At 36.5% G+C, this 17,476-nt stretch overlaps 1 protein-coding gene across 1 annotated transcript; it reads right to left on the reverse strand.

Annotated features, from left to right (window-relative positions):
• Window positions 1–1,512: 1,512 nt before the first annotated feature.
• Window positions 1,513–9,986, reverse strand: LOC141647938 (anoctamin-like protein At1g73020). The gene is made up of 16 exons (XM_074456314.1): window positions 9,342–9,986; window positions 8,302–8,371; window positions 7,818–7,933; window positions 7,240–7,366; window positions 7,051–7,151; window positions 6,875–6,966; window positions 6,503–6,607; window positions 6,130–6,399; window positions 4,651–4,783; window positions 4,455–4,568; window positions 4,064–4,134; window positions 3,847–3,977; window positions 3,426–3,508; window positions 3,211–3,318; window positions 2,320–2,478; window positions 1,513–2,059 (listed from the first exon to the last, which is right to left on the reverse strand). The coding sequence occupies exons 1-16, from the start codon at window positions 9,540–9,542 to the stop codon at window positions 1,934–1,936; spliced, it is 2,007 nt and encodes a 668-aa protein (XP_074312415.1). The 5' UTR covers window positions 9,543–9,986; the 3' UTR covers window positions 1,513–1,933.
• Window positions 9,987–17,476: the final 7,490 nt, after the last annotated feature.

A 17,476-nucleotide genomic window follows, 5' to 3' on the forward strand; every position in this document is an offset into this window, starting at 1 on the left:
AAAGCGGGCCCCGTATAATTGTAGTGAGTTCAAAACATTCTCATTCACAATAAAAACTGAGCCTGTATCTATGATCAGTTAATATTTTTTTATTGTCGACGGTTAACATCATCGAGGTGCATTAAGGTTCTGCACTTAGTCCTTTTCTCTTTGCTATTAAGGTTCTGCACTTAGTCCTTTTCTCTTTGCTATAGTTACGGATGAGTTGACAAAGGATATTCAGGACGACATCCCTTGGTGTATGATGTTTGCTGATGATATTATGTTGATTGATGAGACAAAAGAGGCGGTGGAGAGAAAGTTGGAATTGTGAAGGCAGACTTTAGAGACTCGTGGGTTTAGGCTGAGCAGGAGTAAGACTGTAGGTGTCGGTTCACTAAAGTGGCGGGGTTGAGATCGACAGAGGCTAGAAGTATTATTTTTGAAGATGGGGAGTTAGACGGAGATGTGGCTCACAGAATTAAAGCAGGATGGTTGAAATAGAAGAGTGCTTCAGGGTTTTTATGCAATGAAGATATGCCCAAAGTAAAGGGAAAATTTTATCGCACAACAATTAGTAGGGATGTCAGCAGAGCGGGTACAAGTGGGTACCGCCCCGCACCCGCTCCAGTTGGGGCGGGGATGAGTAGAGCTTTGGCGGGTGGTGGGGCGGGTGCGGGTACGAAAAGTGTACCCGTCATGGGTAATGGGGCGGGGATGGATTTTGCATCTTACCCGCCTCATACCCGCCAATCATTATAAAAATTAATACGATTATGACAATTTTTTAAATCTTATTTAGTTATAATTAAGATATTATGTTAATAATAGCTATTTTATAAAGTTTTTTACCAACTTTTTTGCTGAAAAATTAAAATTATAAAGATAAATTCACAAAAAATGGAAATTAATAGGGATTAAATCAACTTTTGCGAAAAACATTTATTGAATAAAATTATGGTGTAGCGGGTTAATGGGTAAGCGGAGCGGGTACAATTTTATATTTTCGCCCGTTGGGGCGGGGATGGTTTTGGAAACTTGTACCCGCTGCGGGTGGTGGGGCGGGGATGGGTACGAGTTTTTCTTGGTGGGTACACCTTAGAAATGATTTGTTCTGCAAATTTGGAGGATGCAGTCTGTATATGATTGGATTGTTTGTATGCCTGACATAAAAAGCAAAAGTTCAGTTGCACAAGCTTGGTGAGATGATTGAGTGAATTTGCCTGTGAACGGCCTGAAACACTTGCGAATTTTGTACCACTTTATTAAGCAAAAGTTCTAGCTATTTTCTACGAAGTATTTGCTTGCCTTTGTCTAAAAAACAAAGCAATAAAGAATAAACCTAGTCCTCTCAACAATACATCTCAAATTTACCAAAATTATTCGTGTAAATTTAATCCGAATGCAGACCAATATGCGGGTAATACAAGTTAGTTACGAAATTAGTGTTTCCTTCCAATTACTTTCACTAAAAACAAAGCACTGATTAGTAAAACAACAGACTTTCCGATACAAAATAAAGAGAGACGAGACTTTCAAAGTCACATAACGCTGCCTTCTATTCATTGCCACACCTGTTATCGAGAATTTGGTCTTTACAGTTTCGCCTAACAGCCCAGCAACGAATCCAGGATTCAACGCTAGAATAGTTGCAGATATACAAAAAGCAGCCCGTCTTGCTTCAGACCGCAAGTTTCGTCTGAAACAATAAGACCTCTCACAAGTGTGAAGCACATGAGTGATGGGACACCCCCATGTGCTTTCCCACTCACTCCCTAAATGGTTTTTTTGTGAGAGGAAACGATATCTGTCTTACCATTTCAGACGGATCTTGCGGTCTGAAATAAGAATTTGTGTACAAAAAGACACTTGGATTAGTGACTATACCATACCCCACCTACAGGACGATCTAACAAAATTTATATACCGGTGCCAAGGCAAACACCCTTCTCAGCTATTCTCTCTGTTCAAGATGGCTCATTTTGTTTTCTCCACCAGAAATGCTCCTCAAAAGCTCTCTCGATACATCTTGAGCATGGGTTGCATTCTTCACTCGGCTTTCTCTTACCCAAGCTGGTTCCTGAAAGTTTAAGCATTCATTCAGTTCATGTTTGCATTAATTCTTTCACAGTTTGGTGTGTTGAGGAGACCTCCAGACCATATTAAAGTCGAAGTTATGAGCGGTGATACTTATGGTTTGAGTTGGAATCTCAATGACATCAAAACTGCTGTTAGGGTTCTCTTTACCTTCCTTAGGTCCCATACCTATCTCATGAATTGAACATTTGTTTAAAAATAGAATGAAATTGGAGTATAGATAAGATAGCAAAGAAAGTTCACCTCCGGAATAATGCGAGAAAACCCAAACTTAATGAGGAGGAGGATATGCTCAATGACTAGAATGGCAGCGAGTCCAGGCTCTAATTTCCAGTTCCCTTCCACGTCGTATAAGCAAACCAAAAGAGCACAGTTTGTGCAAATTGACATCACTATTAGAAACTGCAAGAAAAAAAAAAACGTAAATATCAAAATATTTCCAAAGAAAAATTCAATCCAGAGGTGTTTCTGAAGAAATTGCAGCATTTGGACTAGGGAGGGTTTAAGGTTTCCATACTCGGCTAATATGAGTATAGCAACGGACAGGTAAACAAAAAGGTAATCACCCTGAGGTGACTGAGGGTGGCTTAGACAATTCATCCCTACACAAATCTTGTCGAAATTAAACAAACAGGTAAACAGTCTGTGATTCACAGGTAATACCCCATAGCAAGAAACGGCCAGTGATGGAGCCAAAGTTGTCAGATTATGGAGTCATTTTGAGTTTATTTATTGTTTATTTGTAAGGGTCTTTAATATGAAAATTCTAAATCACACAAATTTAATGTTTATTTGTAACTTGCAAGGGTCCTTCTAATATGAAGTTATGAACACCACCTTGTCCAACAATCTGTAGGGTCTCAAAACAAACAGGTATGCCATTTGAAATACCAGAATTAGTTCTACATTTTATAGAGTTATTAACCTCCTACTAGGCCACAACTGGCTGAGCGTAAATTTTTTAAAGGTCACAACAGCTGCATATGAGGGGCAGTATTGACCACATTTAAGGTAAACGACCCAGATCAAGCTGATGACCGCTTTCGGAATGAAGACCAACAAAGATTTAATACCATGCAATATGTTTCACATTGTTTTAATTCACATAAAGGCCTCGGAATTTTGCATACTTGCCTGAAATATATTGAGCCATGCTCCAATGGTGGCTGCAGCGCGAGGAACAGGTCTTTTGTGAATGACAAGCAGCTTCAGAGCATCTGTCCTAATCTCCATAATGTTATTCTGCACCATGGCAGAGATCTATAATTTCATGCATTTCCTTTTGGAGGCATGTTACATGACGTTTCAAGAGAATCTGAGACAGATGAATGTAAGGTAAAACTACTTACTATCACCGCAAAAGCAAATGTGAGAGGAAATGCGCATGCAAACATCATAATCATTCCAAACTGCAGAGCCAACTCGAGAAAGTCTGCAAGTAGCATATTATGAGAGTAAAATAAAATCAGACGATTGAGTTTTTCTCCTAATGCCTAAGATGCCTTATATGGAAAGCATATCACCTTCAACCATGGTTTCATGGGCTTGATTTCAATCATGGCCAAGCTACCAAGGTTTTGAAGGTTATTGCGACAAATATGTTTGTATCAGCCGCATTTATAGCGCAATGACAGAGATCAGGCAGTAATTACTGATTTCAAGATCATGTCTTTAAATGGATATTTATACCATTCCTCCAACTATGATAAGTAAACAGAATAGTCGGAAATGATAAATTGAGGTAAGCAACTACTGATGCATAAATGTTACCATCAAAAAGTCCATCTTCAAGTTCTCCACCAATGCTTGCAGAGTAAGCAGACTTGAGATACTCTTTCTCCACTCTTGAAGTAACCTTGACCTTCCCGGCTGATGACCCTTTGTCATGTTTTTTCTTATACCTGAGTAGAAAAAAATTAAAACAAAACTATCAAGATATTGTAGGTGTATAACAATGAAGCTATTTCAAGAGAGTCAAGAGGCTAACCTAACAGCTCCAAACTTTTTGTAGCTGTATTTGAAGTAAGGCAGAGAATTTTCGAGCAGGTTCTCAAAGACCTGGACATAGCTTATAATTTGTAATGTAAGAGACATGTTGAATTCTATCTGAATAAGCGACATAATATTCCAGTTTGTTTCATACAAAATAACTCCATCCCAAATTTATTATCCTCATATGACTTTGGCGGTTAACGGATCTCAACCTTGACCATTAAATCATCTAAGAGTTATTGTAAATATAGACATAATGTAAAATTGGCTTTGTAACTACGACAAGTGGTAAATTGTGAGAAATATTGGTCAAAGTTGATATCGTTCGGTAACCTCAGTCAAAAGGGGACAAGTATAAATGGAATGCAGAATGTAGTTATTTATACCTCGGAAACAATTAGCCGCTGAATCAGAACTTTACGCAGTGTCAAAATATTGCGATGAAGCAAGGCATGATAGAAAACACCAATATACGTTTGCATGAAGTAAAGCCCAAACAACTGCATAACTTAAGATTTGGTTAGAAAATCTTCCGAAGAAGAAATAAACATTATAGTACCAGGTATACAATCCATTCCTCACCTTATAAACCAAGCTGTCAGCCCGATACTCTTTATTCTCAATGTTTTCATTTTTAATGAGATCAGCAGATACTTTGCCCCCTATTCTCGTAAAATATTGAAGGATAACTAGGTAGACAGCTGTCAGACCAAACCTAACAAGGAAAATAGAAACAGTCATGATCTCCAAGTACTAGATTCCACATCCACAATATAATACATGTGATGGTGATAAAGAGCATGAATTATTTGTTCCTACAATATTTATTTTTTTGCTAGATGATCTCTAACTAACCTTACCCTAATATTTTGCTTCGGCAATCCGTTACCTACTTACCTACATGCTAAATGGACAATATGATGGCATTTATTTTAGAAGAGTCATCTGACTCATATCTTGGGATTTCACTTTTTGTTCCAACATAATGCATGGAAAACACACGAATATTTCATCAGAAGTATAATACGAGTAAATCAAATCGAATTCTTCATAATCACGGTAGACTTAGAGTACAGCAACGACAACAACACTACCCTAGTGCCTCAAGAGCTCCCGCAAATTGCGGGCTAAGGTGGGGTTAGATGTACAAAACCTTACCCCTGTGTCGGAACAAAAAGAGACTGTTTCCGGATAACCTAAAATAATAATTGCATTGAGAGTTGTATCAAGGACTGCTACTTCATAATAAAAGAAGAGCAGCCAATTTAGTGAGCCATTTTACTTTATTTCAGAAGAAGCACTAACTCACATAAGCTGTAATCACACATAGCTAGCAAATGCAGAGAGGATCTATTGCATTAGAACAAAAAAAAGCAGCTATACTTTTGATCCTCAGGCTACCTATGCTATTCTTTTGATCCACAGATATCCTATATCCAAAGGGTACTTTCTAAGATAAGTTTGAGACAGAAGCAAACTCAAATAGCACTAACCCGTTTATCAGTGTGCACATTTAAAGAAACAAAGCATTAACAAGTTAACACAAGCTTCTTATTATATACTCCGTTGCAAGAAGCATAATTCTAAACACAAGCATGTTCTTATACTCCGTTGAGAAAAGCTTTATATTAGAGCATGTTAGTAAAAATTCTAGGAATCAATTTTAAAAAGAGAGAACTACAACTGACTGACAAATAATAGAGCTAAAATTCTACCAAGTTATACCTCGAAATAACAAGGTGTGCACATTTTATAAAAAGAATTTATAGAAACAATTATTGCAAATGAATGTTATACTGGTAATATATCTCGCTCACCAAGCACACTATTGCAAACTCATGCATTTATGTTTGCCAAAATTGTCCATAAATCAGTACTTACAAGCCTTGCTGATATTTAGGTCTTAAAATTTCACCAGATAATGAATATAATGAAAAATTAACATAAACAGCAACAGTTCAAGTTTCATGTGGCAACTACGGTCATAATCCAATAATCAGTGGAGGCAACACTGGGTTGAGTAAAATTAATCCCTAAACAGGGGGATAGTAAGAAGCTTACTTAATAATATCAGATCCAACTTTTTCATAAAGATGAGCATATGCTAACTCAAAAGGCAACTGGAGACAAATAATGCTAAGGATTACAATAGCATCATTCCTGATTCTCTTTAAACGTCCTGTCCATTCATCTCTTTGATAAGCTTCTTTCTCCTTAACATTATCTGCCTCCAGCTTCTTCTCAAACTCCAAAGGATGCTGCCGAGAGTTCATGTCCATACCAAAAACCTTATATCCAGGCCCTGTTCCCACTGTATAACTAATTTTCCACCTGGCGTATAAAATAAAACAAAGACACTCTTCAAATAAATCAAGTATTTAACAAAGAAATTATGTAAAGATGCTTTTGATAAACCATTACACATGAAATGTACCTCGCTAAAAGTGCATAATTTTTGCGTTTCCAGAATTGGAAGAAGAATACAGCCCATGATATAATACATATGAAAAATACTGGGAGAACCAGAAACTCCAGAGATCTGAGAAAAGAGCAAAACAGTCAATATCAACTCTTTAAGAGATTTTTTGTTCACCAATAAACTTCCTAGTGTTCTGTGCACAAAAGTTACGAAACATGAAAATAGGTAAACGCAAGTTGTTGGAAGATGCAGGTCATAACCACAAATCACATACAAAAAAGGGAAATATTTCAAGTAGGAAGTTTGCTCATCGACATCCCAAAATGGAAGATGTCAAGTTTATTTATGGACAAGTACAAGAAATATAAGAGAGCTGTTGTTGCCTACCCGAAATCAACTATTCGAAGAACAATCCCTAGCGCAGCTGGAAAGAGCAACCATCGCGTATACATTCCAAGAAACGCAAAATATATTGCAATCTGCACATTATCATTGTGGAACCCGTGTTGAAGAATATACAGTCACAGAAATTTGATAGAGAATTTAAGATCATTTCGACTAACCTTTGTACCAAAGTATAGGTATATGTCATCAATTGGTTGTGCTGTAAAGTCCCACCAGTTAAGTGCCCAGCTCCTTAATAAGCTCTTCTTTTTCCTTTCATCTGTTACCATCAAAGGAATTCCATACTTGATACATACCTCAAACAGATAATAAGTAAGCAGCTCAGCGATGACAATAATCTCCTATACCATGCAACGGATATACTTTCTTAAGAATGCTCTCTTTTTCCAGTCTTTGAAGGAGAGGCTCCCAAGGTTCCCAAGAGAAGTTTTTCCTGTCATATTGTAGGGATACAGCTGCCTTGCTCTTGTTTACCTTCAAATTTAAGTTTATTAGAGGAGTTCACAGAGAACGTAGATTAAATACTACTTTAGATGGCACATAAGTGATAAGCATCAAGATCAAGCAAATATCCTTCAAGCATCATCAAATTCAAAATGTTTCAAAACTGAGAAAACAGAAAAGGAAAACATGTTGACGATCAATGCTACAACTCCAATTCCCATTTAAGGGAAAAATAAAATGAAAGGAATAATACAATGAGGAAAAAGGAAGACTGTTAAATTAGTAATGACTTGGATAGTATGTTGTGTAAAGCTTAACCCAGTCCATAGTAAAGCTAGCATTGACATTTAACAACATGTTTAGTTCTTTAGAAGGTTGTATGCACAACGGACATTAAGAGAGGCGCAGTCGAAAGGTAAACTACAATGCCATAGGCCCATTTTAGTATGAGTAGATACTTGAATAGCATAAATACGCTTACAATTCTAGAAAGCATGTGCTGGTAGCAATGATAACGTTCACACCAACTGAACAATGAGCCATCGGCCTGTCTAGCAAATGCTTTAATCTGATCCCACTCGAAAGCCAAATCCATCCCTGACAAAAAATAAAGAAAATGAAATGTCAATGTCATACAGAGTATGTAAATCCAAACACTCAGCTACTTACTTAGTTTTTTATCCCTTCCAAAGTATGTTGCTCATTAGTCATGACCACTGAGTCACATTAGTCATTTAAAACATCGAAATTAATGGAATGGGTCTGGGAAGCACCCACAAGTAGAAGAGATAGTCTATTTTAGTCCACTTTATAAGATGGACTGAGGATCCACCCAAAAACTAAGTCACTTTAGGAAGAGTAAATCCTAAATTTACAAAGTGATAAGCTCTCATCTTCATTCAATAAGTGGGTAAACACAATAGGAGCTCTTAAAACAACTAAAGGCTTCAAGCTAAGAAATGTACCAATATTTGTCCGTTTTCTTATCTGCAATTCTGCTGCAGCCTTTCCAATAACCTCCAAAGGCGCTGCCAACTGAGAAGCAAAAATAGCGAAACATCGCTTAAGCAATTAGTTATGGACCATTCTTCGTCAAGTACTTATAGTAACAGTTCTATATCTCAACATGTAAACAAAAAAAGCCATATATAGAAATTTGTCGTTTAAAAGGAAACCAAGATAATTGAAACTTAATGTACACTCTTTAGGTCAGAAAATTTGAGCAATATGCTACAAACCAGATTAAATTAGAACTTACTACACTACACTAGTAAGTGAAACCAACTCGTTACCTTTCGTCAAGAATGACTAAAGATCACATTTTAATGACAACATACTACCCTAGTGCCTCAAGGGAACCCATAAATTGCGGAACAAGGGGAGGTCGACGGAATGCAGCGTTATCCCTATGTTAGTACTAGCACATAGAGACTATTCCGAGATGACCCACAATATATATTGGGTCGCAACTTGAATCAAATAACTACTACTTCACCATCAAACAAAAAAGAAAGTGCAACCGCTTAAGTGAGCCATTTTACTTTATTCCAATACAGCCATTCACAAAACCTATTAAATACTAGAAGCATGTGAATTAATTAAAATAATTCAGCGATTAGAGGGCTAAACCTCGTTCCTTAAGGAAATCCATATTTTATCAAAAGAAAGTCCAATTTTACACACAAACTTCAGAAAAATCTCCACAATACAAGCACTAAAATGGTAAATGATACCAACACCTGTCAAAAATCTAAGTCACAAAGTATAGAATAAGACTACTTGAACACTCATTAATCACTAGTCATTTCGTCTCAATAATTTCTTTACCTTGAAATTAAATACCTCACAAAGATTATAAAAGGTAAACAAATGATCGGGACTAAAGGAGTCCTAACAATTGCTTTTATATATAAAACGATCGTCTCATACTGAAAACCTACGCCATAAATATAGTGAATTAAGCGAAAATAGACATAAGAACCTATGAAAAGAAACAAAACCTAACCTTGATGAATTCATGAGCAAGACCAGGAACTATCTCAACCAAGAAACCGACATTCTTAAACTCATTAACAAGAACTTCCATAGCATCACATGAACCTTCATTATCTTCAATTACCCCTTCTCCTCTTTTTGGAAACACCAATGCAATTTCATACACAGGTTGTTCTTGCTGTTCATCTTCTTCTTCCTTCAACTCCCTCATTTCCAATACACCCAATTAAAATTGGAAGAAACCCCGTGGCCCAAATTAGAAATTGAAACAAACCCAGAACCCAAAATCAAAACTTTACTGATTTTGGTCAAAAAAGTTGGAATCTTGGATTTGTTGACAATAAGACAATTGACGGGAAATGGGACAGAAATTGCATGGATTTGTGAATGGAAATTAAAATTGTCGAGGACTTGCAAGGTTTAATGTTGTTAGAAGAGATGGGAACGGCTGGATTTTTAATATTTTATTGTAATTTTGAAAAAAAAGATTTGGAAAAAAAATAAAGACACGTGGTAGGGTTGAAGGAATTCAAGTAACGGCCTCTTTTTCTGGTGTACACTCACATATTTGGTGTCATCGGTGTGAGGAGTCTCAAGACCAACATTCTTCCAAGTCAAAAGCTCTGGTTTCCCATGCTCTCACTTACTAGTTGCTACTTTGTCTTGGGTTTTAGACTTTTAGTAACAAGTTGTATAGGTTATCTAGTTCGATTTCCGATTAAATCGATTTCATTAAAATCATGTTTACCTTAATTAACGTCGATCTCACTTCAATTTCAATAGGGTTTATTATGGATTTGTGATATTTCAATTCAGGTACAATTAGGATAGGGTCAAATCGGTTTGAACTCTCGCCTTCTTTGATTTATCGAGTTTATATATACACAAAGAACCCGAGTTGCTTAAACTCGATGGACTCTTTTAACTATACCAAACCAATACATGATTTTGGAACATTAATATAGTCCTTATAAAAAAGACCTTAATTCTCAAGCTCTAGCATCTTCTTCATCTCAATTCTCATATGTTGTTCAAACTTTTCCTCATCAAAGAGTTGTTGTTTCAAAACCCTTTCTTCATTTTTTAAGGATTCAATGCTTGATTTAGCAAACAAAGCCTCACTACTAGTAGCACAAATATCCTTCTCCAATTGCATAACTCTCAACAACTTCATTTCCATATCCTTGTGAAAACTTTCACAACTCAAAAGTTGCTCTTTAAGGACATTTTCCTCCTTTTTCATGTCTTCAAAACAATCTTTGTCAAATATTGCTTGAGATGAACTCCAATGAAGTTGTTTCTCGAGCTCGAGTATGTTATGCAACTTAATTTTCGTGTCTCGCTCGATTTTGTCAAGGGCTAGAAATTCTTTTCCTAGCCCATCTTCATATTCTTTGGAGACTCTTAAATTTGATGCAACATCCTCCACCTCAACATTAATAGACGAAAGTTGGGTCTCAAGCTCTATTACCTTATCGAACTTCCTTTTCATGTCTTGATGGAACTTATCACACGACGCAACTTTTTCTCCTAGAGCATTTACATCAACATTTGAGACTTGTAAACTTATTCTAGTTGATAATACCTCAACCATTCTAGAATGGACTTGATTCTCGAGGTCTATCAACCTATAGAACTTGGTTCCCAAGTCACGTTGCAGTTTTTCCCGTGCCAACGTCTGTTCTTTGAGTTTAGACACCTCGTCTTCCAAGGCTTTTAATCTAGAAACGGTTGACATCACCTCAGAGTTTGTGGAAGCGAGTTGCTTCCCAAACTCCAATGCCTTACGTAATTGGATATCCATTGCTTGGAGAGTGTTTTGAGATGTTGAAAGTTGTTGTTTAAGGGCCTTAACTTCATGTCTTGAGTCTCCTAAACTAGCTTTGGTAGATAACACATCGTTCCGAATAGAAGAAAGTTTGTGCTCGATCTCGTCTCTTATTCTTTCTTCTATGCCTCTTGATTGTCTCCCTCCCATCTTAGCTTGCTCCTTCAATCAATCCTTATCATCAAATTAATTATTGGTTAAAAGATGAAAAAGAAAATATGGAAACGAAAATTAATGCTCTATTTATTACCGACTGATTGTTTTGTCAGTCGATATTTTTCAGTCGGTATGAAACCCGTTTCTTGTAGCGATGGACCTTTTAGAATTGGTTGGTTACATAGTTGTCACTAGTCATTTGCACATGTTACTTCTACATCACAAAAAATAGCAGCACAAGAAAAAGAATAGTAATCAAAGTAAAAATTCACAAACAAACCAATAATGAAACAACGTTAACTCTAAAACTTTGCTCCACAATTTGTGAGAAGTTGAAAAATTTCTAAAATTGTTTGATTGTTTATTAAAAATAGAAATTATTGTTTAATTATAGTGAAGGTGGGTTGTTAATTATATGTTTTTGTATGTGCTAAACTTGATGTATATTAAGAAGAGAAGTAAATTCTTTTGAAAGATGTTTGATGGAAGGAAAGCATAATGTTTGTCAAGTGTGTTAATCTAATGGATGCTTAGTGTGTAGGATGAAGCCAACAAGATTCCAATGCGACTTCTAAGTTTTTTGACTTACTGATTTCATATATAGTTATGTCATATGTGTAATTGAAAATTTGAAATTTTTGCAATGTTTGTAATTTGTACATTACATTAGTTGTATACAGCAGACCGTCTTACTTATGACCGCCACAAATTTGTAACCTTTCACAGACCTTCTCCTACTTACACCTTATGACTTATGAGAGATCACAAGCTTGTGACGGAATAATACTGTCATAAATGAGAATTTGTGTACTGATAAAGATCCTAAAATTGTAAATTTAAGACATAACTATACATTTAAAATAAAAATACTTGTGTTAAAGTAATGAGGATATTGAGGAAAATTTAAGGCATTATTGAACTCCTTCCGTTCCGGTCATTTGTTTACCGTACCTATTCCGCCGTTTTTAGGTATCTCAATCAATTATTTATCTTTTTAATTCAGGGCCGTCTCGGGGTTTTGGGGGCCCCTGTGCGAACCCTAGATATGGGGCCCTATATAACATTTTAAGACATAGAATCTTAAAAAAGAAGGATAAAAAAAGTCCATAAATGTAGCTACCAAGCCTTGAACCTGAGACCTTATGTATAGAAACTCAATTACTAACCACAAAGACACTATCATTCATTGAATATTTAGTGTACTGTATTTATTTATTCTTTCTTTTACTTTGATTTCTGACCCAAAAAATTGGGGGCCCTGTGCAACCGCACGGCCCGCACGGGTCCAAAGACGGCCCTGCTTTTTATCTGGTCCTCGTGTCATCAAATACTTAAGCCATCTCCTCTAATCCTCTTTTTAATTAGTTTTTGTGTCAAAATCAAAAGTAAACAACAAATGACTAGACGGGAGGACTACCATCTTATATACATATATAACTAGCTTTATTGCGAGTTCTTTTTTTTTTTCCTTTTTTTTAACGCTTCACCTATAAAAATACATAGTTTTATTTTCTTCTCATGTTACGTTTAAATTATGTCCAATCATATAGTAGTAGAATAATTTTAAAATTACATCCGACCTCACTTACCACGCAATTTATAGGAGCTATTAAGAATTTAAGATATTTGGATAATGTTATTGTAACCATAAATTATTCACGTCATGATCTAAAAAGAAGACACGACTTTTTGACAAAGGAAATAAATATTTATATTTATATGGTGTTATAGAGTACAATTGTTCATAAATATTTTGTAATTGGTCTTCCTTCACTCTGATAAACTTTGTGATCCAACTTGCTCTGAACACTCGAAATTATTAACAGTTAATCCAACATTTGATGGCTGGAGATCATTCACCTGCAAATCAATCGAGTTATTAACATGTTACACCAACTCTTTTGTAATTGGTCTTCCTTTTCATAACACCTAATTTGTTCCTTTAACTCTTCAATCTCTTTTCTTAAGGACTCCAAAAGGATCATTGTGCCTTCTACCTCTTTATTTGCCATGCAAAGTTGATCTTGCATCTTCTCAAACTCCTTTTCAATACCTTGACGTTCATTTTCGCAATTTATAAGTCGTTCGTCGACCTCATTCGTGTGTTTATTCGAGGACTCTAGTTGATCCTTAGTTGTTTGTAATTCGGACCTTATTAAAGAAACTTCATTCTCCATCTTTTGTACTACTGCCTCCATTCTTTTCTTTTCTTTCATAAAATGATGAAGTGCATCCATATGCTGGTCCTTAGTCAACTGTAATTCAGAACGTACTAGAGAAAGTTCATCCTCAAGCGTTTTTGATACCACTTTTGATTCCATCTCTAAATCTCGATTTTTAGAAGCTTGGGACGAACATAAACCTTGCATTTTGTGTAATTCTAACTCCATCTTTGCATTTTCCTCCTTACAATTGCAAAGTTCATCCAAGAGTTGATCTACTTCTTTTTTACATGACTCCAACTCAATCTTGTAAAGATCAAGTTCAAAATCAACCAAAGTAATTTTTTCACATGCCTTTTGCAACTTCACTTCCATATCCTTTTTTACACTCTCATAACCTAATACTTGTTCTTGTATCTCATGAAACTTGGAACTAACTAAAGAAAGTTCATCATTTACCTTTTCTACTTCAACCTCCATTTTTCGTCTTTCGTCCATAGAAGACGAAACTTCATCTTGTAAACCCTTTAAGGTTGCTTTAGAAGAAGCAAGTTCTTGGTTCAAATCATTAATCTTGACATCTTTTTGCTTCAACTCTTTTGTTAATAAATCATTCAAAGAATTTGGAACAATAACTCCAAAGGGAGACCAATCAAATATAACATTATGAATTGGTCTTAACAAACTAGCAGGCTTCCCGTGTTCCATGATATAACAAGCTCCATCACAATTTACAAGAATAGCCCCTGCCTTTTCTCTTAAGGTTAGGGAGTCAAATAATTTTTGAAACATAGATTCCTCAATTTCGTTTCCATATATCCTCAATTTATCATTTCTTAGGTCTATGGAACGTATTTTTTTTCTATTATCATCCCCATCGACTTGAGTCATTTGGTAGATAAACTTGTTGTTGTAGAAACCTATAAAAATGAAAATATTTGGAGTTTCCTCTAGATTGTAGACTGCCATTGAACTTATTTGGAAAAAAAAAATGATGAATAATGAAATAAGCAAATGATGAGGTTTGGTAACTCAAGGGGTTGATAATGATGATAAAATGTGTTCCAAGATAACGGGCACATGTTTAAATAAGTTCTTTTCCTACACTCATGTTTTAAATAATTAATTTTATTTGTTAGTAATTATTATGGGAGACGGTTTTATATAAGACGATCTATTTGTACAAAATAATTTATTTGTTAATGGCAATTAATGAATGAATTTTTATAAAAAGAGATCGTCTCATGGTGGGCAAAGGCTACATGTACACGGCGTGTACAAGCCCCTTTGTACACAGGCCTGTAGTAACGTGCCACGTGGAAAGTGGTAGGAACCATATGAAATCTTTTTTAATGGTTAATTTTAGGGTTATGATAAATACAATCCACTAGGTTGTATTTAAGCAACTAAAAGAGGAAATAAATAGTTAATATATGTATTAATTGTATTGATTTATGTGTAATTTACTCTCTAATTTCTAAATTAATGCTAAATATAAAAAGGTATTAAATGCTTAAATACAACCCATTGGGTTGTATTTATCATTTCTCTTAATTTTAATACCTAAATTGAAATATTTTGAATTGGAAATTCAAATTTAAAGAAGTTGGTGACTCATTTATTTTTATTAGTCTCTCTATTTTTACAAAAAAAATTCAATTATATTTTATTTTATGAATATTATTTTTAGTAAACATTTTAATATTTTATCTCTCTTGAGTCATTTTTTTTCTCCCACCCATATCTCCCTTTACCACCGTCCGGCCATCTTCCGACCACCACTGCACCCACCATCAGAGCAACACGTCACCACCATGCCCCTTTTTCCCCTATCCCGACCTCCTTTCCGCCACCCCACTAACCCATCCCTACTTCTCACTTATTATTAACGATTTCAGATCCACCACCGGAGCACGTTGTCGGCGATGGTTTCTTTAATGAGTAGTACTCATAATGACGGTGAATTAATGCAGCCATAACGACCCAAATGCGAGCCTGCTGGTGGTTGAATGGAGTACGAATTGGTGGAGGCGAGATGTGTGTAGCAGGTGCGAAGATGACGGTCTCTATCGGTTTATTGATGTGTGGTGGTTGGTTTCAGGCGATTTGCGATGGTTGGTTGATAGAATGAAGCTAGGCAGGCATCGAGCCGAGATGCAGGAGGTACACAGCAGGCCTGGACTCGACAAGAGGAGATCCGACCGGTGTTTGATTGGTGAAATAAGGTGAGTAGTTGAATTGGTGATTGATGTCGCTAGCCGAGATGTTGAACCGTGGTGTCCGAGGTAGTGCTCACGGCTCATGGTGGGCTGATGTCGAGCTTCGATATGGTGGCTTGTGTGAGATGGAGGAGGAGTTATGGTGGTTATCGGTCATGACGGAGCGGTGATTGTCAACAAAAATGTTGGTGGTTGCATTTGTGTGTCGATGGATTTGATGATGAGAAGCCATGGTGATAATGCTAGATTGCAGGAACAAAATCAACATGACTTCGCTTTCAATTGATTCAATAATTTCTCCATTTCACCCGCCTTAACTCGTCTCAATATTCCGTCTCACCTACGCATTATATTGATAAAATAATAGTAATATTAATAATAATAACATCATGTAAAACCCGACTAATTATTAAATCTAACCAAGACGCCTAATTATTATAAATTAGTAATTAAAATGAGCTATTTAACCAATTAAGCACGCAAAATCGAGTCGGAATAACGTATAAATAAGGGGTAAAATGCGACCAAAATACTACTCGTCAACTCACGATCAACTCCATATTGTTTTGTAACACCCGCTCTTTTCGTATAATAGCTATTAAAATCTTTTAAATTATTTTATTTAATTAATTTTATTTTAAACATAATTCTTATTAAAGCTATAATTTTAAAGCTTATTTTATATAAAAATATACGTTTTAGTCGGATAGGAATAGTAGTGATAATAATAATTGATGGGGCATATTCTGCACCCACTGACCGAGTCAACATATTGAGCAAGGTCAAAGATATCCACAGCAAGTCAACATATTGGACAGCCTAACCGACGCGACAAACTGTCGGCATTTTACTGTCACTTGTATCTCTACTGGGTAACTAGCCACCGGGAGGCATATCCGCGTACTCACATCCAAGTCCCCTCGGCATGGAGTCAACCATGCCGGTAGGCTGCCATGGGTCCCTCGGCCGAGGGTAGAACAGTCTTTCCACCTGCTCTGCCACTTGGCCACTACGTGACAAAAGGTGAAAGTCTATAAATACTCCTCAATCCTCATTGAGAAAAGGATCCGATAATCCACAATTCATCCATAAACTCACTATTAATCTGGTATAAACTCCCTTATCTCTCTACAATATACTTTGCCAAGTAACACACAACTTAATCTCTTTAAGTTTACTGACTTGAGCGTCGGAGTGAGTACGCTCGGTACCAAGCCGAGCCCTCAGTTTGTTCATCTTTACAGGAGAGACAGAAAGGAAGAGTCAAGCAAAAAGACGTCATTCACCAAGCTTACGTGGTCACAAACACTGCTCCGAAATTACACCCGGAACAATTCACAAACACTGCTCCGAAATTACACCCGGAACAATTGGCGCCGTCTGTGGGAAGAGATACTAAAAGCTAATCACCTACCTTACACAAAACCAAAAAAAAAAAAAAAACCATTCAAAGAGCTAAGAAGATGTCAAAACAGCCAGAACTTGTGAGTGTAGAAACTGAATTCTACCAGGATGAGACATTCCCTAATTCTGAGATCGGGCAGTCCCCCACCGGCCGAGTGATTGAGCCGGTGAAGTACGGGATGCCAAGAGAGCCAGAAACACCGCTGCCCACCGGCCAAGTCACTGTCATGGGACATGTGGTCGATGCAGCCAAACTGAAGCTATTCCTGGACCTGATGGGTGGTACGCCGGTCACCCCTGTCATGACGACGGTGACGGCAGCGCCTCCACTGATGACCAGGGCCCACAAAGTAACTCCGAACAACTTGACCAGAGT

The sequence above is a fragment of the Silene latifolia genome, chromosome 3, assembly GCF_048544455.1.
Source record: "Silene latifolia isolate original U9 population chromosome 3, ASM4854445v1, whole genome shotgun sequence".
Classification (NCBI taxonomy): Eukaryota; Viridiplantae; Streptophyta; class Magnoliopsida; order Caryophyllales; family Caryophyllaceae; genus Silene; species Silene latifolia.